We start from the raw sequence: 27,249 nt of genomic DNA, 5'->3' as shown, positions 1-27,249 counted from the left end.
TCGGGATGGGATTAACTTCTTCCCTTCAGGAAGGACAAGATTACAAACATTTTCATTATAAAGAGTATTAAGTAACATTTCTGTGATCAGCAGAAACTCCCGGAGTTCCCCAAGACTTCTTATAGCTGCTGCAGTGTTGGCTACTTCTTGTTTCTTCCCGTGAGAAAAGATACAGGAGGGGACAATGATGCAGCTTGATCATCCAGCCATGAATTTAATGCATGTGCGGTCCAGCAAGCTGTACTGCTTCTGCTGTGAAGCACCCAATTTAGAATAGAGTTGGAAGGGTTAATGGCTTTTGGCAGCACTCCAGGCTTTCAATTAGCATGAGCAGCTGCTCTTAGTTTCCTTCTCAGCTGCTGTGTTTGTTTTGGGGTTGAGTATTTTTTAAAGGGGAATGGCTGTTTTAAGGTTTCTGCATTGTTTTAGTAGTTCCTGGCACTATCCTTTCGGGGTATACTTCCCTCGCTATTTTTGAAAACCTCTAGTGATGAAGCACCCACAACTTCTGAAGGCAAGCTATTCCATTGGTTGACTGGTCTCAGCCTTAGGAAATTTCTCCTTAGTTTTAGGTTGCTTCTCTCTTTGGTTAGGTTCCATCATTGTTTCTTGTTGTGCCTTTTGGTCTTTGGAAAATAGATTGACTCATTTTTGTACGAGCCCTCAAATTTCATGACAAAACAATTAATCAGTGGAACAACTTGCCTCCAGAAGTTGTAAATGCTCCAACACTGGAAGTTTTTAAGAGATTGGATAACCATTTGTCTGAAGTGGTATAGGGTTTCCTGCCTAAGCAGGAGGTTGGACTAGAAGACCTCCAAGGTCCTTTCCAACTCTTTCTATTTTATTCTAAATATTGGAATAGTGCTATTTTATTGTGAGTTGGACTAAGGAGAAATTTCCTAAGGGTGAGGCCAATCAAGTTGGCCACACCCACCCACATGACCAATTTCCCACAGAAAACACCAAGAGCCACAAAACCTGAGTAGTGTGGCTGGGGGTGAGTTATCATGTGACTGGGTGGGAGTGACATTGAGAGCCATGCCCACCCACATATGCCCTCCCAGCCATGCCCACCCAGCCACATGACCAAACCACGCCCACCCAGCCACGCCCACAGAACTGGTAGTAAAAAACTTTGAATCCCACCAATAGTTTGCAAGTCTACTGTAGATGCACATAAAGGCATAAAAATAGAAAATGTTTCCAGAAGAAAATGCAAATGAGTAGAATTAAGCAAATGAAGAACAAGGCAGTAAAGTGTATTGGGTCTCTTCCAAGTACAAGGAATATTTTTCAATATAGTCCTTTAAATAAATTCTTTTTTTCTCATTCGGCGCACTTGAAGACCATGATTCATAATAGCAATTCTGTTCTCAAATAATAAGAATTCAGCCTGGAGCACATCTGTTAATAATATCTCAAGACAGCAGGGCATGGCTTTTCTACAACTCAAGAATGGTAAAAAAAATGTGCTCATTCAAGAATGAGCTACAGTGTACTTCTGGTGGCGCCTCCCTCGTTGACGGACTGGAGACCATGATCATGCGCGGCTTCGTTCCATACTCTCTCGTCGGAGGGCCCCGAGAATTTGTTTTGGGGCCAGAACCTGTAGGGGTGGTGAAGAAGGGGGAGACCACCAGCTGGATCGAGGGGAGCCGCATCTACCCTCCCTGGCTAGACATATTCCCCTCCGAAGAAGGGCTATAGTGGTGGTCAAATATGGCCACCCTGAAGAGGAAGAGTTAACCGGGACAAAGATTGTGCTGGAGCTGTGAAGAAGAGAACAGTGTGAAAACCAGGATAACCAGGCACAATATCTGGACATAAAGGTACCCCGGAATTAAGATTCTAAGAAATTTTTAAGAAAGATGGTAAAGCAGTGACCGGAGAAAGTGGAAGGGGGGAATTTGACAGCTGAAATTGTCTTTTAAATTTGAAAGGAGGAAGCCAGAAGAAAATATCTGCTCAAATTGGATAAATATATGATTTTGGCATTAAATAGGCATAATTAAAGCTGAACTTGAATGTGTCAAAAAAACAACAACCAGTAACTGATATTTGGACTAATTGGATCTTTGACATTTAAAAGCCCTAAATAGAGAAGAGAAAGTGGGAGGGGAGTGGAATTTGGATATAACAGAGAGTGCCACCTAGTGGTAAAGGAACATTTTGTGATTCTTTAAAAAAGGAGGACTTCCGGTGGTAACGTTAGGACAATCAGAAGGATTGAAGAGCTAGCTCCATTCTTCACCCCTCTTTTCTGGTGCTGGAGCGATCCTGAAAGGATACATGGAGCCTGGAGGGAAGCGTGTTGGAGTGGGAAAACTCGGGGAGCACTTTGGCAATACGCGATCGCCAGCGCGACGGAGAGAAACCCCGTTGAGCCCAGCAACAGAGAGGCTGGCATACTTTTGATGGTTTCTCCAAAGTCCTAACAGCCAGAAAAAAGGGGAAGCAAGATCGAATGACAGCCTGTGGTGAGGAATAAGGAGAAGACAGTGCAAAGAGCTAGCATTATAGAGGATTTTTTAAAAAAAGATTTGTACTGTATCGATGAAGAGTAATCTATTGTAACCCGATAAAGTGGCGAGAAAGCAGAGGTGAGAATGATCGGAGAGTGACTGGGAACAATAGACAGCCAGGAGTGGCAGGACACTTTAACGAACAGAATAGATCAAGATAGCGATCCAGGATACCTTCCAAATACTAACTTTTAAACTTTGGAAATTTTCGGAAATCCTAATTTTTGAAAAACTGTGAAGTGAGAGTTTAACACAAGTTACTGGGCTGTGAGCACTGCGTTTTGCTAAGGACTGATAGACATTGAGAAACAGCTGAAGTAACGGAAGTGGAGAATGTCCATAGTGAACAGCATTAGTCAGCAATTCAATAGTACAACACAGAAGACGGAATTGGAGGGAAATTTTGAGAGACTGAAATACTAATAAGAATTGGATAAATTGATAACTTTTATTCTTTTTGAACTTTTAAATTGGTGAAGTGGCGAATCTGCCATTTGAACATCTGCTGACTATTTTTCTTTTTTCTTTGTCTCTTTTCTTTTTCTTTCCCTTCTACTGGATACAATAATTTCTGGAAATTATTATTAAGTATAAAATTAATTGGTATTTAAACCCAGATATATTACAATATATATACTTTAGATTTACATTTAAAAGATAATCAATTTAAGCAGAGTTTAGTGTAATTAACTGGGAGCTACTACTACTTAATTCATTTTATATATGCCTAATTAAGATAAATAATTAATTAATTAAAGTTCTAGGTAGATTATACTTAGTTATATATTGATATTTAATAGTTTAATTAAATTCTCTTTATATTTTGTATTTATATTAACATAGAATTTAGATTCTCTGATGTTTATCATGCTTATATTCAATTTAAACTGTAAATTATACTTACATTGATGCATATATATTTACATATCTGAAAAGAGTTTTGTATTGATACCTACATAGTTAGATATATTGATTTCTTACCTAGATATTTACCTTGCAAGTATAGAATTGTGATTAGTGAGACTTTATATAAGAACGTAACATTATAAAAGCTCTTAACAAGTATTATATCTCATTAACAGTTAACTCTTAAGAAAAATAATTTAAAATTGTTTAATGCCAATTTGGGATAATGTTTACAACTTTCTTAAAAATCAGAGAGAGATATTAGAAGAAATGTCCACTGTAACTATTACAACAAGCAAGACAGGAAAGAAGACCAAATCAATTCCAACACCCTCAGCAATAACAGGATAGATACAAAAGGATACAAAAAACAACAGAAGAAACACTAATGGCTGAGAAACAAAGCACCACTTCGAATGTTAACATTCAAACCTTGTTACTTACATTAGAAGAATTGATGGCCAAACTTCAAGAAATAATGGTAAAAATCATTCAGAAACAAGAGCTGATATTAACGAACTGAAGGAGGAAATGGGAAAGTTAAAAACAGAAATGAGATCAGATATGTCTAAACTTGATGAAAAGGTAGGGTCAATTCAACAAGCAGTGGAAAGAAACGAACACACAATAAAGGAAGTAGAGAAAATAATGGAACAAAGAGAGAAAAGGTTAGAAACGGTAGACCAACAAATAAAAACAGTGAGTAAAGAAATGGAGGACTCCCTGATCTATATCGAAATGGACAAAGCTGCATCGTACCTTAGATTTCAAAATATAGTGGAAGCTAAAGACGAGGACCTAGAGTTAGTGATGGCAGAAATTTTAACCGAAGTTCTAGATAGGGATAAGGAGGAAATGCTAAAGGAAATGGACGACATATACAGGGTCAGCACAAGTTATGCAAGGAGAAACAAACTTACAAAAGAGGTCCATATTCGATTTACGAGGAGGAAAGTTAGGGACATAATATATAAGATATCTAGAGAAGAAGCTATAGTATACAAAGGAAAGGAGATCCAGATCCTCAAACAAATCCCTAGAAGAATAAGGGAGCAAAAATGGGACAATAAATTTTGGCTACACAGTTAAATAAGCGAGACATTCTATTTCGTTGGATGATTCCAGAAGGAATGTTGGTCGCTTGGGAAGAAAGTAAGATCAAAATAGATACTTTAGAAAAGGTGCAAGAATTGTACGAGCAACTAGCGGGCTTGGAAGATCAAAGTAGCAAAGAAGATCTAGGCCTAAACACTCAAGAAGAACAAGACCAACCAAAAAATATAGATGAAAAACAAGAAGTAAGAAAAACTAACCAACAACAAGAAAGAGAAGACCTTAAATCAACGAACATAACACAAAGGGAAATAAGAGAGATCAGGAGACAAAGAACCAGATATAATTAGGACTATGGAAAAAGAGGCGAAACTCTTATCCATCAACATAAATGGTCTAAACTCAAAGACAAAGGATTCTGGCAAAGTTAATAAAACAAAATGCAGATATTATTTGTTTACAGGAAATACACATTTTGAAAACAGATGAAAAATATCTAGATTGCCCTAAATTAGGGACATTGTTTCTGCAGATAATGAAAAAAAAGAATGGAATAGCAGTTTTACATTAAAGAAGAGATAAAGACAAATTTAATATTTGCAGATCCCAAAGGAAGAGTTCTGGCAATAGAAATACAGATAAACTTTTAAAAAAATTCTATTAGTTGTAATTTATGCCCCTAATGACAACCAAAAAGAATTTTATAAAGCTCTACATGCTAAAATTATTGAATTGGAAAGGAAAATATTTGTATTATAGGGGATTATAATGCTGTAACAGATTATCAAAAAGACTATAATGAGGGGAATAAGAAGGGAAGGAAAAAGAAAAGAGAACTACCTAAAATATATGTAGAAATGATCAAAGAATTATATTTAATAGACACATGGAGAAAACTAAATCCAGATAAGAGACAATTTACCTTCTATTCAAATCCTCACCAGTCATGGTCACTTATTGACATGGCATGGATAAGTGGAGATTTAGTAGAAGAAGTGGCAGAAGTAGAAATTATACTGAACTCTTGGACAGACCACAATCCTCTCAGAATCAATTGGAATGGTAGGAAAAAACCAAGGAGAAGATGGACTCTATATTCTCAATTATTAAAAGATGAGGAATTTATAAAGAAACTTAAGGAAGAACTAATCTTTTTTTTTTTAAAGAAAATAATCACCAATATACAACTATTCAAAACTTATGGGATACTATGAAAGCTGTTACACGGGGAATTATAATATCCCACTCTGCAAAAAAAAACCAAAGAAAAACATGCCCAACAAAATAATTTATACCAAACAATTAAGAAACTAGAAACTAAATTACAGAATGCCCCACAAAATGCTCAATTACAAGAACAACTGACTCTCTATAAACACAAACTTAATTTAGTTGAACAGGAAGAATTGGTTAGAAACTTGAAGGCAACCAAGCAAATATATTTTGAACAAGCAAACAAGCCTGGCAGATGGCTGTCTTATAAACTCAAAAAAGAGAAAGAGAAAACTCATCTACCAACTTACAAGATGAAAGTAGAAATTATCAACACAGAATAGAGAAGAAAAAAGAGATTGCACATAAATATTTTGAGAATTTGTATAAGAAAGAGAGAGTAGATGAAGATGAAGGGAATATCTAAGAGAAAAAAGAAATCGAGAAATTAATGATGAAAGAATCTTTGACAAAGGATATAACTATGACAGAATTAAAGCAAGCAATAAGAGCCAAGTAAAGTAACAAAACCCCGGGTCCTGATGGTTTCCGAGAAGAATTTTACAGAGCGATAGAAGAACAAATAAATCTAATAATGTTGGATTTATATAACAAGGTATTGGATTCCCAATAGGAAGAGTTCCGGTTCTAGATCTAGTTGTTTGTTAGTAATTTTCTGTAACCAATCTTTGATTTTAAGCCAGTATTTTGGAGCCTCTGGGCAAGACCACCACATATGGTAGTATGTTCCCTCTTTTTTTTTTTGCATTTCCAACATATGGGACTTAGAATTATGGACCAAAATGCAACTGTCATTGCTAGGAAGAATAGCAGCCATAAAAATGTCTATATTACCAAAATTTCTATATCTATTCCAAACCATTCCAGTTAAATTAGAAAAGACCTTTTTCAATAACCTTAATAAAATAACAGCAAAATTTATTTGGCAGGATAAAAAACCCAGAATAAAAATGAAACTACTACAAGATATAAAGAGCAGAGGAGGCTTTGGATTGCCAAACTGGGAACTATATTATAGTGCAGCAATATTAGTTTGGCTAAACGATTGGATTAATTTAAAGAATAAAAGAATATTAGCTATAGAAGGTCATGACCTGCAGAGAGGGTAGCATGCCTTTCTCTGGGATACAGGACCCACAAACAAAAATATTTCCACAGACACCTGATTAGAGATTCGTTAATAAACAACTGGATCAAAGTTAAAAAGAAACATTATATAAAAATCCCAATCTGGCTATCCACAATGGAAGTGACGACTCACCCAAATAATTTAGACCTGAACAAAATGTTAAAGTATAAAGACTTATTGGATATTCACGGAAATTTAAAAACAATACAAGAGCTCCAAGAACAAGGGCTACAAGTAGACTGGTGAGTTTATCTCCAAATACAAAGCCAATATAAAAAAGACACAAAGGATCACGGAATATACCTGAAACCACAATAATTAGACAAAATTTTATTAGGCCAGGATAAAAAAAATATTACTAAAATTTATAAATACCTTCTGGAAGTAGAATTAGAGGAAGAAGTAGTGAAAGAATGCATGATTGCATGGGGTCAAAATATTGGACATAACATAAAATTATCAGACTGGGAGACCATATGGAATAGAAATCACAAATTAACAAAATCAGTACCATACAAAGAAAATACATACAAAATGTTCTGTAGGTGGCACTTACCCCCTTCGAGATTGGTGAAAATGTATCCCAAAATTAGTCCCATATGTTGGAAATGCAAAAAAAAAAGAGGGAACATACTACCATATGTGGTGGTCTTGCCCAGAGGCTCCAAAATACTGGCTTAAAATCAAAGATTGGTTACAGAAAATTACTAACAAACAACTAGATCTAGAACCGGAACTCTTCCTATTGGGAATCCAAAAAAAAAATGTAAAGAGCACAAAATACTTATTATTACATATACTGACTGCTGCTAGAATTGCCTTTACCCAATGCTGGAAATAAATAGCCAGATATACCTTCAAAGTAACTGGTAATACAAAAAGTTATGAACTGTGCTGAAATGGACAAATTAACGCTGAGTTTAAAAAATAAAGAAGCTTCAATATTTTATAAGGTGTGAGAACAATGGTATAGCTGGATAGAACGGAGATAGATTAAAGATAGATAGTTATCAAATATAAGTAATAGATAAAATAAGAATGTAATTACACATAAATCAATACCTGTAAATAGAGCACGAATTATTGTTATATGATAAGCACCACAAATTGCTGTTATTGAGTGATATATTTTTTATGTTTTTAATGTAATAAAAATTCAATAAAGTTTATTTAAAAAAAAAACGCCTGGCTCTTTTAAAAGTGGAATTTGATACAAAATAAGAGAAACTTTGTTACAATAAAATAGAAATCCTGGAAAAGTGGAAAGTGGAAATACAGAACATCAAAATAAAAGAAAGAAGTGTGAAGAAATTACTCTGGGACTGTTTGGTGATCTTGGCATAAACTTAAATTTATGGATCTTGGACTATTTGATGTATTTGGGAAAAAATTAAAGAGGAGTTAATAAAAGCTGATCGTTGGAAATAAATATCAAAGACACTGGTCGAAATAAATTACTGGACAATTGGTTTGGACTTAAAGAATAAAGAAAGAGATTAAAAAAATATAATAGAAGTGTTTAAAAATGGCAGAACTTTTTTCGGAACTAAAAATGGAACTAAGAAACATAAAATAAATGCTACATGAAAGAGGTGAGTCATGCTGTCTTGCCTTACAATCATTAGAAATGGCGATTCCGGAGTATGAAGAACAAGGAGTGCCAGAAGGGGAGGAGTTGATTAAAGAAGAGGCCATCTTCAGCAAATAATTGGAGCAATGAATATTAAAGCGAAGGGGAAAAAGAATGGGAATTAAAACTTGGAGATTTGAGGAGGCAATTAAAAAGGGGAATGTATTGAAAGCCAAACAAAGTAAAAGGAAACGGCAGAAAAGGGAATTACAGAAGAAACCTTTAAAGAGGGAGGGGGATAAAAACTGGAGTAAGAAAAGGAGAGGAAAAATGAAGGAAAAAAGAAGTAATAAGAAAAAGAACCAGGAAGTAATGAGATATGGAAATCAAACAAAAATGAAAATAAATTGTTTATTTAAAAGACATAAAGATAATGGTTAGATAAGGATTAAGAAAGGGGATTCTGCAAGGTAATGCGGTGTATTATAAATGTATTTGAAGTAATAAATTACTTAGAAGGTAGGAAAATATAGATTTTTTAATGAAAACATTGGAACCGATATTTTCTTGTTATTAGAATACTTGTTCTTTGTTAAATTATACATAGAGATACCGTATATACTCGAGTATAAGTCGACCCGAATATAAGCCGAGGCACCTAATTTTACCACAAAAAACTGGGAAAATTTATTGACTCGAGTATAAGCCGAGGGTGGGAAATGCAGCAGCTACTGGTAAATTTCAAAAATAAAAATAATTAATTTGGGAAACGATCTCACTATCATGAAAGGTTTAATTGATTCACTAACCCAAAAGAAGAAGATGATGACAGTGGGAGGCAGGAGTCACTCTCTTCCCCTCCCCTCGGAGGCCCCCTGAGTCAGGAGTCGCTACCGCCGGCGCGGCCCCAGTCCCGCGTCGCCTCGGGAAGGGAAAGGCAAAAAGGAAGAGCCGCGGCAGCGCTTTGCAACGGCAGCAGCGGCACCGGAGGCTCAGGCTCAGCAGCTCCTGGTTTTGCCCCACCCTTCCCAAGGCAACGCGGGACTGGAGCCGCACTGGCGGCAGCAACTCCCAACAGCCCCAGCCGGACACCTGAGCGGAGCCCAGACGGAACTACCTGTTGCCGCCGTGGGCGCCGCTGCGGGCGCCCGGCTGCCCAAGTAAAGAACAGGGCGGCGCCGGACCATCGGAGAAGCTGAGCAAAGCCGGAGACCAGCAGCCGCCTCCCTCGGCGCAGAAAGCCTCCCCCAACCAGCCGGCTGGTCTCCTCCTCCTCGGCCACACAGAACAAACAGGCAGAGGAGGAGAGCAGCTGGCCAGCTGGGGAGGCCTCCCGTGCTGCGAAAGAGGCAGCCAACGATCTCCGGCGCTGCCCTGCTCCACGCGCTGGCTGCTCAGACTTGCCGGGCCCGGCACATAGAACAGGGCGGCGCCGGATGTTGGAGAAGCCGAGCGGAGCCGGGATCATTAGCCGCCTCTTTCGCAGCACAAGAAGCCTCCCCAACTGGCCAGCTGCTCTCCTCCTTCTCTGCCTGCTTGTTCTGTATGGCCGAGGGGGAGACGACCAGCCAGCTGGTTGGGGGAAGCTTTCTTCGCCGAAAGGCAGCTACTAATCTCCGGCTTTGCTCCGCTTCTCCAATGGTCCGGCACCACCCTGTTCTTCTTGTGCTGCGAAAGAGGCGGCTAATGATCTCCGGCGCCGCCCTGTTCTATGTGCTGGCTGCTCGGACTTGCCGGGCCCGGCACATAGAACAGGGCGGCGCCGGATGTTGGAGAAGCCGAGCGGAGCCGAAGCCACCTCGGCTCGCGTTGTTTTCTGAGCCCGCGAGCCTAGAGCCAGGGCACTTTCATTGCACGGCGGAGCTTCTTGTCTCGGGAAAAACCGGGTGTCGTTGCTGCCCCCTGAGGGGAGGGCGATTCTGGGCTGCGCGATTGGGGGACTTCGTGGCTTTGGGTGGGAGCGAGGACGGACGGAGTCCGTGAAGTGGGGCTTGCCTGCCCTTGCTGGCTGCCTCTGCTTCCTTAGGGGCGGGGAAGGGGGCTCATCTGGACCAAGGGTGAGTCTCCCCCTCAGTTTCCCCTGAAGGATCTTCCGTCGCTTTTGCCTTCTCCCTACATCTTCCCTCTGTTAAAATTCCCCACACACACACACACTTATTTTCGGGCGGATAGATTTTGTGTCTGAGCATTCTCACATGACGGTGGGTCTTCCCCCCCCCTAAAAACAGTTAAAAAAAGAAAAAATATATCCTCATGCAAGAACTTTTCTGCTTCCGATTACCCCCATGCTTAAAAGTTGCAAAGGAAACACGGAAGCAGGAAAGCGCCTGCCCAGCTCCGGAGCTCCACACCATTTTTTTTTCAGAGGGGAATCTGACTCGAGTATAAGCCGAGGGGGGTTTTTCAGCACAAAAAATGGGCTGAAAAACTCGGCTTATACTCGAGTATATATGCTAAATGGAATGTGAAAAACTATGATAAGCGTACTATGTTTAATGAATTCAAGAATATAGTTGAAATGAATTATGAGGATTGTTGTAAAGAGATTAACATCAGTTTCTATGATTAATTGAATAGATTAATTTAATTGAAGTTATTAATGATTTGATGTAACTGAAAGGGAAAGTGTCATGTGGAATCCGGCCTAAAATGCATGTGGTGTTACGTAGTTATTAGGAGATCATTGTTATTCATTTTTTTAGGTGATAATTACAAGTCAATTATTATTGGGAATTAAAGAGGAGTTAATTAAATGATGTATAAGGTAAATATAAAAGAGTGCTACTATTCCTCTGCATGTCAACAATTATGCTGCCTTCCTTGTTGATTTTCTGTATACTGTATTTTCATTCACCCGTCCTTTTATGTACCTCACTGCATTTAGTAATTTCATAAATATAAAATCTATTAACTGCTATGCCTTGTTTAGACAGCAGCAACTAGAAGATTATCCTGACTGAAACATCTCAAAAATTGCATATTAAAGAACCACCGCAAACATACTTTATGTATGCACATAATTTATCAGGCTCTTAAAAAACTTCTACCAAATAGATTTTCATAATTTGATAAATATGCATACAATTTATCTGGAATGTTTTAACAATCCATTTGGTATTGCAAATATATTGCACAAGCTGACTCAAACTCTTATTTGAGTGAGTGCATGAAATTTGACCTCTGTCTTGACGTTTATAGAGTAAAAGTAAGAGCCTTGGAGGCACAGTGGTTACAGTGCAGTACTGCAAACTACTTCTGCTGCCAGCTGCCTGCCTGCAATTTGGCAGTTCAAATCTCCCCAGGTTCAAGGTTGACTCAGCCCTCCATCCTTCCGAGGTGGGTAAAATGAGGATCCAAATAGTTGGAGGTAATTTGCTGACTCTGTAAACCGTTTAGAGAGGGCTGTAAAGCACTATAAAGAAGTACCGTCTAAGTGCTATTGCTATAGCCAAAGCCCTTTTCCATCTATATGCTACTATCTAAGTGCTATTGCTATATAATAAAAAATTATTTTGCTTTTTATTTCTTTTTTTCTAACTTTCCAAAAGCTAAAATGAGAATTGAATTTATTCCGTTCAGTTATAATACCCAAGAGTTTGTGCATCTAGAGGCCCTCACATGAATCTCTTTGTATGTAGCAAGACTTTTTTTTCTGTTTGAATATGCAATGAATATATGGAATTTGAAAAATGGAATTGTGGTATGTATGTGCAAAAATGTTGTAATTTTCACTGCATCCTGAGTTCAAATGATATGACATTACCTAACAGAAAAACCAACTATTTCCATAAAGTTTTGAAAAAATTCTACATGAACATTATTAAAAGGGAGGTAGGCAATAGCTGAAATGAAAGAAATTAATAGAAAGAGCCCATTTGGTGTAGTGTGTCAACTTGCAAACCATCCCTGGCCTTAAGGTGGTAGTCTAGAAACCAAAAAATTGTGAGCTCTAATTCCACTTTAGGTATAAAAGCCAAAATGACTTTGGACTTGTCACAATCTCTCAGTTCAACCCAACTCACAGATTTGTTTTTGTGAGGAAAACAGAAGTATTGTGTATGGTCATCTCCATAAATAAAAGTGGGATAAAAACAATCAATCAATAAAATAAACTTTAAAATAGACAAATTTTTGTTAAGCTTCAGCAAACAACATATATTTTTCATATTTATTTTTCAGACAGTATCAGTTAACAGTGTTTTTATTGTTTTAGAAGACCAGTTAGAAGACAGTTTGTTATGCCTGAAACAGCGTATAACGTAACATTAAAGTAAACATCCAATACATACCTAAGGCAATTTCAATCCAAATAAGGTAACAGTTACTTGTTAATTTAAAAAGTCATTGTTGGTCATTCTAATAGCCTGGCAAAATTTATTTTCTGAACAGACAGGTTTGTAATAAGGTGTGGTGCAGGGCCTCAGTACTAGTGTGCAAAAATATAGGCAAGTCTTTCCATTCACAGGAGGAACATTAGCTTAACAACCAACCATCTTGCTACTCAAGTCTATTTTTTATCTAATCCCATAAAGGGCAGTTTATGTCTAATTTATAAAGGGGATTTTTTTTAGAGATTAGAAAGTGCCCCTGCAAGGAAGCCTATCTCATGGTACAAAAGGGCTCATGAACACAGGAATAAGTCCATGATCCTACCCAGCAAGATCTTTTAGGATTAGTGAGCTGTCATAAAGTGTTCTGTTCTTCTAAGCTGGAGAAAAAATCATCAGGAAGTTCACCAAGAAGCTGGTCCAGATCATCTACAAGGATAAAACGAGAAGTGAGACCAATTTTTTAACAATAATCACTCTGAGGTACATCAGCCATGGTGGCACAGTGCTTAGAATGCAGTATTGCAGGCTAATTCTGCCCCTGCAAGGAGTTTGATCCTGACTAGTTCAAGGTTAAATCAAGGTTAAAAGATTGGTAAAATAAGGACCAGATTGCTGGGAATATGTGATGACATCTGTAAACCACCCAGAGAGGAAAAAACAGCCCAACCTATCAAAAACAGCACCACAAAAAACAGATTAGGAACACAAGTTAAAATAGGGAAGAAAATGGTAAGTGAACTCCTAGACGAGTTCAAATCACTAGGACTGAATTGACTACACCCCAAGGTTCTGAAGGAACTGGCAGACAAGATCTCAGAACCACTGAACTATATCTTTCAAAGATCCTGGAGGACCGGGGAACTGCCAGAGGACTGGAAAAGGAGCTGATGTGGTCCCCATCTTCAAAAATGGAAAAAAATAGATCCAGGAAACTACAGACCTATCAGCAGGGAAGATTCTGGAATAGATAATCAAGCAATGAATCAGCAAACACCTAGAAGCAAACAAAGTAATAACCAAAAGCCAACATGGATTTGTTAAAAACAGATCATGCCAGACTAATCTTATTGCATTCTTTGACAAAATGACAAAATTAGTGGACCAGAGGAATGCTGTTGGTATAATTTACTTGGACTTCAGTAAGGCATTTGATAAAGTAGACTATAACCTAATACTAGACAAAGTAGAAAAATATGGGTTAGGCAGCATCACCACCAGATGGATTCGTAACTGGCTGACCAACCGCACTCAGCATGTAGTCCTCAATGGAACTGCATCTAAATGGAGGGATACCCCAAGGCTCTATTTTAGGCCCAGTACTCTTCAACATCTTCATCAATGACTTGGACAAGGGGATAGATGGGGACCTCATCAAATTTGCAGATGACACTAAGCTGGCAGGAATAGCCAACACTCCATAGGATAGGCTTAAGATACAGAAGGATCTTGACAGACTTGAACATTGGGCACTATCTAACAAAATAAAATTCAATGGTGAAAAAAGTAAGGTTCTACATTTAGGCAAGAAAAATCAAATGCACAGGTACAGTATATGCGGTATCTTGCTCAATAGTAGAAACTGTGAGAGGGATCTCAGAGTCCTAGTGGACAACCATTTAAATATGAGCCAGCAGTGTGCAGCAGCTGCCAAAAAAAGCCAACACAATTCTGGGCAGAGGGATAGAATCAAGACCATGTGAAGTGTTAATACCACTTTCTAATGCCTTGGTAAAGCCATACTTGGAATACTGCATTCAGTTTTGGTCGCCATGATGTAAAAAAGATGCTGAGACTCTAGAAAGAGTGCAGAGAAAAGCAACAAAGATGATTAGGGGACTGAAGGCTAAAACATATGAAGAAGGTTGCAGGAACTGGGTATGTCTAGTCTAATGAAAAGAAGGACTAGGGGAGACATGATAGCAGTGTTCCAATATCTCAGGGGCTGCCACAAAAAAGGGGGAGTCAAGCTATTCTCCAAAGCACCTGAGGGCAGGACAAGAAGCAATGGGTGGAAACTAATCAAGCAGAGAAGCAACTTAGAACTAAGGAGAAATTTCCTGACACTTACAATTAATCAATGCAACTTGCCTCCAGAAGTCATGAATGCTCCAACACTGGAAGTTTTTAAAAAGATGTTGGATAACCATTTGTCTGAAGTGGTGTAGGGTTTCCTGCCTAGGCAGGGGGTTGGACTAGAAGACCTCCAAGGTCCCTTCCGTTATTATATTATATTCTAGTGTTGAAAAATACTGTAAAGTGGTATATAATTCTAAGTGCTATTCTAAGTGCTACATGAAGAGATTGTGGTCTGGATATATTATTTTAACGAGAAGCTGTCTTGTTTTTTTTCAGTGTCTATTTTTTCAGTGATAAGCGGAAAAAAGGGAAGAGAAGAAAATCTTATGTAGACTTGCTTTCTGACAAGCAAGTTCATATTTAATGCTTAGCACATTCTATATTTAAGATGACACTGAGCGAATAAAACTTTTCATTTCTCATATCCTAAGAATTTCTGTTTTTCTTTCTTGGGGAAAAAAAAGCACAACAGGCCTTTATAATACATAGCTAGGGCAGCACAGAAATAGATGAAACACACTAAACAAAGAGTTCCATGACTGCAGATAAACATAACAAATAACGCTAATAGTAACTTCCCAACTTATAGAATTATAGAATATACATTTTTAATCTAAAAATGCTGTTGCAAGCTACCTGATTTCCTATAAAGCCCTACATGTTTTATTTTTTCCCAACATCTGCCAATGCCACTTGTACTAACAGGGTGGGCATGCTTCAAGTCCCCTTTATAAAACTATGTTATTAGATTGGACCCAAAGGTATGCATTTTCTGTGGGAGTGCCTGCAATTCCATCCTCCACTCCCAAAACATACATTTTCTATTGGCCTTTAGAAAAGCATTAAAACCCTCACTTTTTCTCAGGTGCTGGGATCAGGATGATGGACACCCCTGCCTGGAGGAGGGTAATAATTGAGCTTCTGATACCTATGATGCGTTTCTTTTTCACTGTAACGGAGTCTCTATTTTTTTTTGCTCATTCTTTACATTCCAAATCAGCCAGAATCAAAATTTTAAAGCTGGGCAGCTATATAAATAAATAGATGCATAATGAGGGCTGATAATATATGAGTTAGCAAGCATTATGTAGCTCTGCAAAGCTTCCCTCATTTTCCATTTTAAAAGCCCAGAGATGGGTAAGGAAAGACAACAGATAAGAAGACAAACATTACTGTTTAGCATTCTATTTACCCAAGTCGGCTCTCTCAGCAGATTTGCCTACTCCACAATTTCCTGATTCTTGTAATGATGATGGACTTTCGTTTGATGCTAATACACGATGACATCTCTTCTTATTTCTCTCACATCCTTCCATATTCTTGTTATCCATAGCGGCCATTACAATCACAGCACTTATGGGAGAATCCTGCTACAATTTTAATACAGCATGTTCATATAACGTCTCATAGACAGCTAACAAACTAAGTATTTGCACAATTTATTTATTCAATTTATTTGCTGCCTATCCCACCATGGCTTACAACAATAAAAACAGAAATTAAAAGAAATGTAAACATAACCGTAGCAAAGTAATGTAACAATAGAACAATTTACAATTTCCTCACACCATGAATGCCATCCAGTAACAGCAGGAAAAATCAGAGATGCTCCTACCATATCAGATCATTCATCCATTCTGTATCATTCTGTTCAAATGATCATATGAGGCTCATTACTCTCAAAAATTGAAATGTGAGACCCACTACCTACAGAACACTCAGTCGTAATATCACATTATATCTTCAATGCCTATTGATCAATTCTGAATTCAAGATAATATATGTTCTAAACGATCTGAATACTTGTAGACCACTTTCTTCAAATTAATCTGCATTTAAACATCAAGAGATCAAGCCCTTCCCTGGGTTCCATTGATAGGGAAAGTATCACTGACTAATATACGAATTTGGACTAGAATAATGTATGCTTTAAAGAAGACCTAAAAATATATTGAACATCACCACCATCATCATTAAATTTTTATCCTGGCTATTTTAACTCAAATGAGGAACATACTTAATCCTGCCTCCTATTTTTAGAGCACGTGTTTGAGGTAGGTTAGGTTAAGAATGACTGGCCCAAAGTTATTCACCTATTCCTGAGGGAGGCCTAGAATGCCGTCTTTTGCTACACTACTATACCACGCTATTATACTAAACTGGCTCTCATGGGAGCATAATATTTTTCTGCTGCTCATTAAATAGTCACTATAACGAGTCTGAATTTAGCTTGCTTGGATTTAAATTAAGCTTTCTTCTCAGTTTAGCTATCTATCCACATGAAATTTCTCACATCTTTTCCTACAATAGTCACATTTCTAATTTTTTGATAATTAAAATGTTACTGTTATTGTCATTATTGTCACATCCTTACCTGTGGTGTCACAGTCTCACTTGTTTCCCAAAACTCTTGGTATGGCTGAAGCTGATTTCCACTGCTAAAGCCAGGTGAATATACTTTCACTAAGTTACTGGGTGTGACATTGAGATAGTGATTGCGATGGGATGGAGAGAACACGCTCACCTGTGAAGATACTTATCAGTTATTTTCACAATAATATGTAGCACTACTTACATGCTAATTTGTATAGGCATGCTAAAGTTTGATGCCAGCAGATGAAATATATCAAAATCTTGCCTCTCCACTGATGCTTGAAATGATCTATGTATGTTATAGTCACCCTAACCTAAAGAACAATAGGAAGGAAATAGCCTTGTAACATATAACAAGATTGCCAGTGAATAATCTGATTTCTATCCATTATGTTGAAATAACACAACAGGATTGATATATGTGTCTACAACAGGAGGGAATTAAGACATCCAGCTTAAATATTCAAATGGAAGTGGGGGTGGGGGTTAAGAATATTTATATTAGATAATTAGAATTCTTACTGAAGAATGCTCAAAATAAATCATATTGTTTTACTAATTCTGTTTTGTGTTTTGCCAGACTATAAATATCTACTTTATTCTGCTTCCAGAGGTTTTAGAAACAGACAGCAGGAAAATATACATTACAAGTTTCTTGGACAGGAAGTTGTTTTTTTATTTATCTTATTCTAACATGCTTCAAATTTTGTAAAACATCCTAGCTCAACAGCACAAAACCAAGGAAATATAAATAAGTCAAGTGCAATCAAAGATTTTACATACATATTATTACTTTTAGCATGGAAATTATCAAGGCTCATCCAGCCTTGAATTTCTTACTTCCTTACCTGTTTTAGCAAAAGCACCGAACCAATTTTAAATTCACTTTCTTTTTCTTCCAGCAACAAACGATGTATTGTGCCCTGCATTTCACCTATTTGAGAGAAGATCAGACAAATGACAGCAACAGTGAATCTACCAAAATGTTATTTAGCAGTAATTCTAATTTGCTTGTACAGAAAATAGGAACTGGATTCAAGCATGTGATGTCATTTGCTCAAACACAGCAGTTACTCTCAGATGAGTAGTTGATTGTTTTGAGTTTATATTGTCAGATATGTTCTATAAGTAAGGTTGCATAGTTAGTAGTATTAAGTTCTTCCAGAGAAGGTTGGATTATATATTTAGCCACCCAGAGTCTTTTTAGAATTGGGTGACTTTCTTCTTATCTGCTAGCTTCTCTTTTTATGATAACAATTGTGGGCAACACACAGACATTCCCCCAAATTTATAGCCTACAAAAACATTCTGAAATTTGGTGAACTATTATGTTATTGGACTTAATAACATAATAAAAATAATAAAGTTTCCATTTGGGAAACTTGGGGATAATTTTTATGGCTCAGCTACTTTTGACATAATTCATCTTGGTACTGCAATACTTGGCTAATCATGCATGCATGCAATACATGGTCAAGAAAAGGTCTATATTTCTTTTGTAACACAGAAAAGCACAGTAATAATTAATTTCCCATAACTTTTATTAGAATGAATCCCTAGAGGAATGTACCATTATTTTCTACAGAATAAACTTTAAGTAATCAAAAGAGCATTGGCTACACATACCTCACTCAAAATGATGCAGGTAAAAGACTTTACATGACACAAATCAAGCATCCACTTAAGTTACAAGGCAAAGCATTATCTCACCAACCTAGTAGGGTTGAATCCTTTTTACCCTTACCAGTAGGGTCCTTGAACTCAGCACCTGCATCAACATTAGTCCTCATCATTGATTTAATCATTACTGCCATGTTTGGAACCTTGTTCTTTGGGAGTTGCTTCAGAGCTGCCTGAATGGAAGAAACCAACAGAGGAAAAGCTCCAACATGAATTGGGAATACATTCAATTGTGAGAAAAAAATGTCGCGCATTAAGAAGTTGATAAAGGAGATTAAGTTGACCATTCAAAATTTCAGCCTTTACCTTACGAAGTACCATAGAAATGCTGTATATCTGAAGAAAACAGGATGGATCTCCTTCATCCAAATTAAATTCATTTTTCATGGCAACCCATGGGCCTCTTTCAAATTCTTCTTCTATTGTTTGCTGGGAAATAGACATTTCCTGAAGGAACAGCAGAGAATCCCAGATAAAGATTTACTTCTGCAGAGCAACATATTCATCTTAGAAATGTTTTATTTACTTTGGTAATACATTAACCAATTATATATCTGAAACACTGCATTTATCTTTCCATGTACTCACCTTTCAGCTTTAATTATATCAAGCATTTAGGGAAAAATACTGATGTACTGGCATCTTAAGCAACAAACTAAATCCATCCATGCACTTTGTATACAAAAGTGTATTTATAGGTAGTGTTCAACTTACCACCACAATTGAGTCCAACATTTCCATTGCTAAGCAGGACAGTTATTAAGTGAGTTGTGCTTTATTTGTGCTGCGTATGTTAAGTGAATCTGGCTTCCCCCACTGACTTTGCTTATTGGAAACCAGCTAATAAGGTTACAAATGGTGATCATATGACTCCTGGACAGTGCAATTGTCATAAATACTGAATATGCTAGCTGCCAAATGTCAGAATTTTGATCATGTGATAACGGGGAAATGGCAATGATCATGTGAAAATTGGTCATGTTGCGTTTTTCAGTACCATTGTAAATTCAAACTTCGACTAAAGGAATGATTAAGTCAAGGACTACCTGTACAGTTGTAATTCAAGAATTATAGCTCAACTATTGAAAATATTATCACATTTGCTCTAGCTCCAAAAATGTTAAAGTTGAACTTGATTATCCATGAGCTGAAACGTATTCTTCCATAGATCAGGCATGATATTCCCCTCTGAAAAAAAAATTGGGGCCGGCCAAGAGACCCCCACCGCGCGCCAAGAAATCGCTGTCCAGCTCCCTTTTCCTGCCGCTCAGCGGCCTCCGCCGCACCGCCCGCCCGGCTCCGCTCAGGTATCTGGCTGGGGCTGTCAGGAGTTGCTATCGCCGGGCAGCTGCAGCGGCTCCAGTCCAGCGTTGCCTCGGGAAGGGAAAGGCAAAACCAGGAGCCGCTGCTGCCGTTGCAAAGTACCTCCGTGGCTCTTCCTTTTTGCCTTTCCCTTCCCGAGGCAACGCGGGACTGGAGCCACGCAGAGCCGTGCCAGCGGTAGCAACTCCTGACTCGGGGCCTCCGAGGGGAGGGGAAGGAGGAGAAGAAGGGGGTGGGAAAGGGGGGGGGCGATTCCCCAAAAAATTGGAATTCCGATTTTAATCGGAAGAATATAATGTCTGATAGATGTTCTCTATTGTTAATGACTTTCCAGGATTACAGTAGTCACATGAGAGAGCTTATTCAGTTCATCATCCTTAAAATATTAAGTTTATCATCTCCAAAAACAACAGAACCAAATTATCCTGCAAGGACAAAATTTTCAAGATGGTTTCTTTAAAAGAAATGATAAGAGAAAATTATATCTTTTATTATTATAGATATCTACAGGATCACACGACACATTTAGTGTCTACTTTTGAATAGTTAGGGATAGGACACTAAATTAATCTAGACATTGGATGTGGGAAGAAGAGTCTTATTTCACTCAAGCCCCAACTCCCAGACCCAATAAAAATCCCCTCATTCCAAGATGCAGCTGCTAGTTATAAGGGGAAAGATTGCTCAAAAGTATCCTTATAGGCTTATTTTAAAGACTAACAAAAAGATTGAAGGCAATGTGATTTTCTATTAATAAGTTTAGTATCTTAAGTCTAGTCTATTTTTCAACATCAATACAAAAATTTCAAAGACACAATGAAATTACCTCAGTTCGTAATTTTGCTACAGCCCCGTGAGTTGGCATCTGGGGAGTTGCAATGAGAATCTCATCCAGGTTTTTCCCATTAGGCTTTTTAAATAAAGAAGGAAAAATTTAAAAAATGTACATCACCTATGCATCTTTTTTAAAAGCCCTCTTATTCTTTAATTGCTTAAACAGAAGCAGAGATTTCTTAGGATACTCAAAGTGATAATCTGAAGAAATTCTGTGTTTCAAGTCATCCTACTTATAGAAGCTGAAGGTATTAAAGCATGCTAAAAATATTAGATTTAATAGACACACAATAGAAAACTCTTTAGAGGTATAATCTTTGCAGTAAAGGCTACAGCCTTTATCAGGGCAACATATGCAGCAGCTCAGAGTAATTTTAAGTCACAAAATGTTTTGGAACAGAGTAGATAATAAAATTTTAAGTTATATTAGTATTCTAATTTGGCCTTGTGTACTATTTGGAGTATTTACATCTTAGAAAGGTAAGTACTGGCATCCTAAGCAACAGATTAAATCCATCCAGACTTGAATAATCTCCAAAATGAAGACAACTCAATCCAACAATCTTTTTGGAGTAAAGACGAGAGTTTTTATTCTTTTTTATGGTTTGTAGCTAAGTATAGGTTTTTATTAAAGTACAGCTGGAATAAATATTTTATTTTATAATAAGTAGATTAAAATATTTTAGAAAGGTTTTTACCAATGTTTTCACATATAGACTTACTGTATCTCCCAAATGTTCTCTTACTTGTTGAGGCAGAATGCCTGCTGGTCCTGGGAAGCGACGAGTCTTAGTTCGCAGAGAAACATGAGCCATTGACTGAGGTGTCTTGCTGGTTGCTGTGACCAAACGGATAAGATGATTGGTGAGAACAGGAGTCTGAGGCTTTCCAGAACCTGTAACTAAACTCGGGGCTTTAGGAATGACAGGAGGGATTCCTACAGTTGTCACTGAAGGACCATATGTGATATGGAGTTGACCACTATTGGCCATTCTAGAGTCAGAGCAGCTGGGGCTAAATATCCGTGATGTGGGCAGCCTTGAAGGAGTACTTGTTGAAATGAAGGGAGAACAGGGTCTAATCAGTGGCAAGGAAGGACTGTTGCACTCAGCATTGGATTTATCCAAAGATGATTGAACAGGCTTTATCATCTGAATACTGGAATTTGAAAGGGAGACAATATTGTTGCTCATCCCTAAGTTAGCCTGGGGAAAACCAGAATCCATGGAGGTAGGCCTCAGATTTGACTCTGAAGAAACTCCCATTGGCTGTAGATGGCTGACGACCTCATCAACAAATTCTTTTCGAGTTTTTATCATTTGTGAAGTATCCAATCCAACAGGATTCATTGGAGTCATTGTGTTTGTGCCTTGTCGTTTCTTGACTGTTTCTAAGTCATTGTCTCTCATCTGCTTCTGGGAACCACAGTCAGATCTGAAAGATTCTGGATACATACTAGATTCTTCTAAATCCATACATGCAGCCAATACAAGTTCATTGTCAATATCATCCCTGGGGGAAGTCCCAGAGGGAAATATAGCTGGAGGCCTGGTCATAAATTTAAATCTCTTGCCTGAAGTGCTACCTGTTTCACACTTGGCTAATAAGCCTGTTGGGTCCTTTTGAACTTTGAAGTTGCTTATCAGGGGAAGCATATGGTTATTTTTGGTCTCAGTAGTGCAGATACCATCTCCAAATTGAAGTCTGGAGCAGTTTTGTACCTGTGAAATAGGGGGCATAGTCTCTGAAAAGCTACGTGTGCCTGGATCCTTAACTGGCATGAAGGTATTGCCAGGAGCTCTTAACCCTGCAGAAAGGGGTCTCAGGCCTCTTAAATTAGCAGATGTTGTGTCTAGAGTCTGCTTTTCCACATCACTCACAGCCATCAAGAAATCCTATGGAAAAAGAAGAAGATAAGCCTTGGCATGAAAAGCGAAATTTCAGTTGTGTATATAGATTCTGATAGTGTTGCTTGGGGATTTCAAATTCTCAGAAATAAGCAATAATTGAACAGTGAGATTTCAACTGAGATTTTGTGGCTAATCTATACTAGATTAGACTATAAGCCTTTTTTATCAAATAGAACTTCTTGTTTCTTCTACTTCAATGGTCTGGCTTCATCATCTACTTTCCAGTTATGATTTAGAAGTGTTCCCTTACCTCATCTTCAAATTCAGCCTCCACAGAAAACAACTTTTGGAGCTTGCAGGCCTGTAAGAACAATTTAATAATTTGCAAGATTAATTCTAAAGGGGTTGCTCACAGCAATATTTTTATTTTTACTTCAAAACATTCACCAGAAGTTATAATGAAGCTGTTCTTCTTGTGTTATCAATACTACAAGCTGAAATTGCTAAATTATTAGGGGATGCTAAAAATACTGTGCTTCCTGGGGACTTAATAATCATAACCAAAAAACAGAATAGTATATCTAGCAACACAGTTCTTTTTTCTCTAAAGGAAAATTAAATCTCTCTTAAATCCAAGAAACTAAAAAGAAATGGCTTTTTAGATAATTTTAAAGGCAAGGAAAGACTTCTTTACCAAACTTCATAATTCTGCTAACCAATAGTATCCAAAATAAGAATTTCTGAATTTTTAAAATGAATTCTAATTGTACAGAATTCTAATTTAAAAATGCAGGAACTCGTCTTCATTTTAAAAGTCCATAGGGATTGTCAGTCATCCAGGTCATGGTTGTCCCAAAACTGGTTTTTCAGGAAGCAACTGGACTTTCTTGTTTTTTCTTTGAAGATGTTTTGCTTCTCATCCAAGAAGCTTCTTCAGCTTTGACTGGATAGTGGGGAATGGAAGGATTTATATTCCTTGCAGACAGCTAGTCATTTGCATTCTTTTAAAGCAGGGGTATCAAACTCGCATCGTCATGGTGGCATCACATGACATATCACAGCTATTTTCCCCTTCACTAAACCAGGCATGGGCAGGGCCAGACTGTGATGTATCTGGCCCATGGGCCACAAGTCTGACAGCCCTGTTTTAGAGAGTCACTTGGAGTTTAGTCACTTTTAGTCACTTGGAGTGTGTCCTCAGGATCACCTGAGTAGTGCAAATGGATGTGGAGCCTTCTTGGCTGCAGGATGTTTTCTGCCCTATGTCCCTTCACTCTTGGGTCTTCCAACAGTCCTTTCATTCCCCACCATCCAGTCAGAGGTGAAGAAGCTTCTTGAATGAGAAGCGAAACATCTTCAAAACAAAAATTCCAAGAAAGTCTAGTTGCCTCCTAAAAAAGCACCTTTGGGTCTTCTTCACTGAACCTTTTCATGGGCTCCATATATTACTTGCATTCACAGATCTGGCAACAGATGTCAGTTGAATTAGCCAAATAAATGTCACATCAATTTTAAAAGTAATCATTATTTTTATGCTCAGATACTTTATACTGCATGAAGTTTTTGGACTTGACAATAAACTATCATGAATATTTGATGTTACTTGTTCAGTGCAAAATAAACATTAAGTTATAATTTTAGTGAGATTCATGAAATACCATTTAAAAGTAACTTAGTGAAAACACAATATATGAAATATTAGTAGATTAATCTAATCAATTTCCATAGTTATAAAATTCTTGGTTATTTAAAGGGCTATATTTATATAGATTACATCATCATTGTTAAACATATTTGCTATCTAACTCTCAGTGATTCTTGGCAGTTTACAAATGATTTCAAACATGATAATAAAAACTTCAAGAACAAAAAGGGGTAGATATGGCACAACTGAGTAGAAACCAATATGAATTGAAGAGATTGTGAATCTGCACAAAACAAATATCTTTGTCATTCTGTCAGCATAATTTGCTGCCTTTTGCTTTTCTCAATTTTTCCATATCTTTGCTTCTGTGTCTTATCAGAGCTTCATGTGCATTCTAGTAATATATAAACAGAGTGAAGGGAAAATAACTCCAAAATTGGTTTTTGTTTCATTTGTTATTTGCTTCATTTATTTCATGTTATTCAATATGCCAATCTGAAAAAAATATTTGTCTCCTAATTGGCTACATAACCTTTAACTACAATTACCGTGACAACACATCTCTGTAACTTGTGATCTCTCACCTTATTAAGAATTTTTCGGACTATTCCTGCCTTGTGAATTTCTACAGCTTAGGCCTCCTGGGATCAGTTTTCAGCCTGTAGCCCTCTGCCAGTGAAAACGCACGGCCCTCCTGAGCTCCATTTTCATTGGCAGAGAACTGCAGGAGGATTCCCCCGGCTGGCTTCCATGGTTAAGGCAGAACATGAACTCATGGTGTCCCACTTTCTAGCATGGTGCCTTTAATCATTGTCTCAAGTATTCTTTCAATGATGGTAAGACATCCAGTTTGAGACATTAAAGCACTCCCAATTTTAATTGGTTTCTGTTGGGTTATCTCTGTTCATCATCCAAAGTTACATTGATTCAGATGTATAACAATATAAATTTAATAAATAAACCTTCGCTATGCTTGACAATTCTTATTAGATTCATATTATGGGATGCAGTGGTTAATTTCTGCAAACATGTCAACATTCATATAAACCCAAAATTTTACTTTCTACTCATCTACTCATAGAACATTTTTCTAGAAGTATACAAAATAATCCAATTGCTTCCTGGCAAGTTCAGTGCACTTGCATTTAGTAGTCATGGCTTTCAACTTGCTATTTTACCAGAAATCCTACCTTTATCCAATGTTTTTTCTGATAATGGAATGATAAATACTGACTTTAAGCAAGGCAAGAGAGCCTGCAAATCCCTCAGTGTTTTTGGAGGGTTTTTTGTAACTTCCTGGACAATTTTATACCCAAGCTCTAAGAATGATTTTAACAGAGTGACCTCTCTTGGAAAGATTCTGTTTTCTTTTTTTTCCCACTCCATTATCCAAAATAATTATTTTCAGTAGGACATGATATGTTTCCAGAATCTTATGATGAGGTTTCATTGCGATGAAGACAACCAAAGGTTTATTCAAAGCAAGGTCGATCCAAATCAACCCTATTTAATCTAGTACAGTACTGTATCACACAACTAGCCCTTAGTATTCATTTAATTGAATTGATTAAACTAGAGTATGACTTTTTCCCATTGGGATGTTCCATAACTTTATGAATAAAAGCACCCACCCATAGAGGAAATGGGCAGCACAAAAATAAAAAAAAATAAAATGGTGTTATTCGTAGAGCAAATACTCCTTGAACAGGGGAATTTATAGGAAGCTTATATAACATTCAGGATCAACAATACCCATGTATGCATAAAACCTAAAAGAGAATAGATTTTCACAGAACTGTAAAAGTGGAAACAGTGATCTAAACACAACTGGTCATAAGCTGGTATGCCATGAAACAGCAGTCAGCGTATCCCTGTGTAAACCACAGTCCCAATGAAAAAGAAAAGAATTAATTTTAATTTTATAAGGCCTTCATATACTATGGGCATAGCCTTTATTTTATTGCTCAGTCTCTGCCCATCTCCTTAAAAAAACTTTCATGGTTACCATTGTCCAAAAAGACACCAAAGACAAAGGCAGCAAACATTATTCAAATATTCCTAGTTTTATGTAGCTACGATTTTGAGAATCACTGTCTCTTATGGCCACAAAGTTCAATACTAATATTCAAAATCAGGAGTATGTCCAATGAAGCTTCAAAGTATTTTGCTTCAAACAATATCAACCAGTATGACTGAGAAAAGATTTGCAGCTGAACTTCAAAAACTTTCCAAAAATCAAAAGGCTGCTTGGTCGAATTCTAAACCAATAAATAACAAGCATATTTTAATATACACCAAAACCTCCTTTTCATACTGCCTTATATCTCTACAATAACACACGCTCACACATTCGCAAGTGGCAAATTAAAATTTTAAATTCAAATGCTTGTTGTCTTTACGTTTACCGTTGGGCTTTGTACCCTTTGACCTTATAACAGAAAACCACCTGGGGGATTTTTCTTCGATGGCCACAGAGCTTCCTCAGTTTCTTTGCCCGGAAACCATACACTCAAGTCATTCTCTATATTTTAACACCCCACCCCACCCCAAATTACGCCGGTCCTCCTTTACCATCGCAAAGCTCCAATGCTACTATCGGGGAAAAGGAAACGAACAGCGAGCATTAACGCCCGAAAGGCACCCCCGCCATTGCCTTAAACGCCGCGCTACCGAACATTCGAATTAGCCATCCTCCGCGTGACGTTCATTCTTCCTCATTAC

General features: G+C 37.5%; 1 protein-coding gene across 4 annotated transcripts; it reads right to left on the bottom strand.

The window, feature by feature from the left end:
• Positions 1 to 12,544: 12,544 nt before the first annotated feature.
• On the bottom strand, positions 12,545 to 27,249 carry HROB (homologous recombination factor with OB-fold). 4 transcript variants are annotated; one of them, XM_087947506.1, is made up of 10 exons: positions 27,100 to 27,249; positions 23,194 to 23,244; positions 21,756 to 22,928; positions 21,026 to 21,109; positions 19,183 to 19,323; positions 18,941 to 19,049; positions 18,045 to 18,130; positions 17,198 to 17,347; positions 16,016 to 16,193; positions 12,545 to 13,173 (listed from the first exon to the last, which is right to left on the bottom strand). In XM_087947506.1, the coding sequence occupies exons 1-10, from the start codon at positions 27,100 to 27,102 to the stop codon at positions 13,100 to 13,102; spliced, it is 2,049 nt and encodes a 682-aa protein (XP_087803632.1). In that variant the 5' UTR covers positions 27,103 to 27,249; the 3' UTR covers positions 12,545 to 13,099. The 4 variants fall into 4 exon arrangements, with proteins under 4 accessions (XP_087803632.1, XP_087803633.1, XP_026535578.1 ...); XM_087947507.1 differs by having other exon boundaries at positions 16,016 to 16,190; XM_026679793.2 differs by having other exon boundaries at positions 21,780 to 22,928.

This window comes from Notechis scutatus, chromosome Z, assembly GCF_049901735.1.
Source record: "Notechis scutatus isolate UNSWTSFEM ecotype Mainland chromosome Z, rNotScu1.2, whole genome shotgun sequence".
NCBI lineage: Eukaryota > Metazoa > Chordata > Lepidosauria > Squamata > Elapidae > Notechis > Notechis scutatus.
This window is presented reverse-complemented; position numbering and strand designations above follow the sequence as displayed.

What these genes read in the sequence shown, in the direction of transcription:
- HROB (XM_087947506.1), bottom strand. An exon ending in AGGCTGAATTTGAAGATGAG is followed by an intron (nt 22,929 to 23,193) that starts GTAAGGGAACAC and finishes CTTTTTCCATAG; the next exon opens with GATTTCTTGATGGCTGTGAG. An exon ending in TGCTGAGAGAGCCGACTTGG is followed by an intron (nt 13,174 to 16,015) that starts GTAAATAGAATG and finishes TTATCCTTGTAG; the next exon opens with ATGATCTGGACCAGCTTCTT.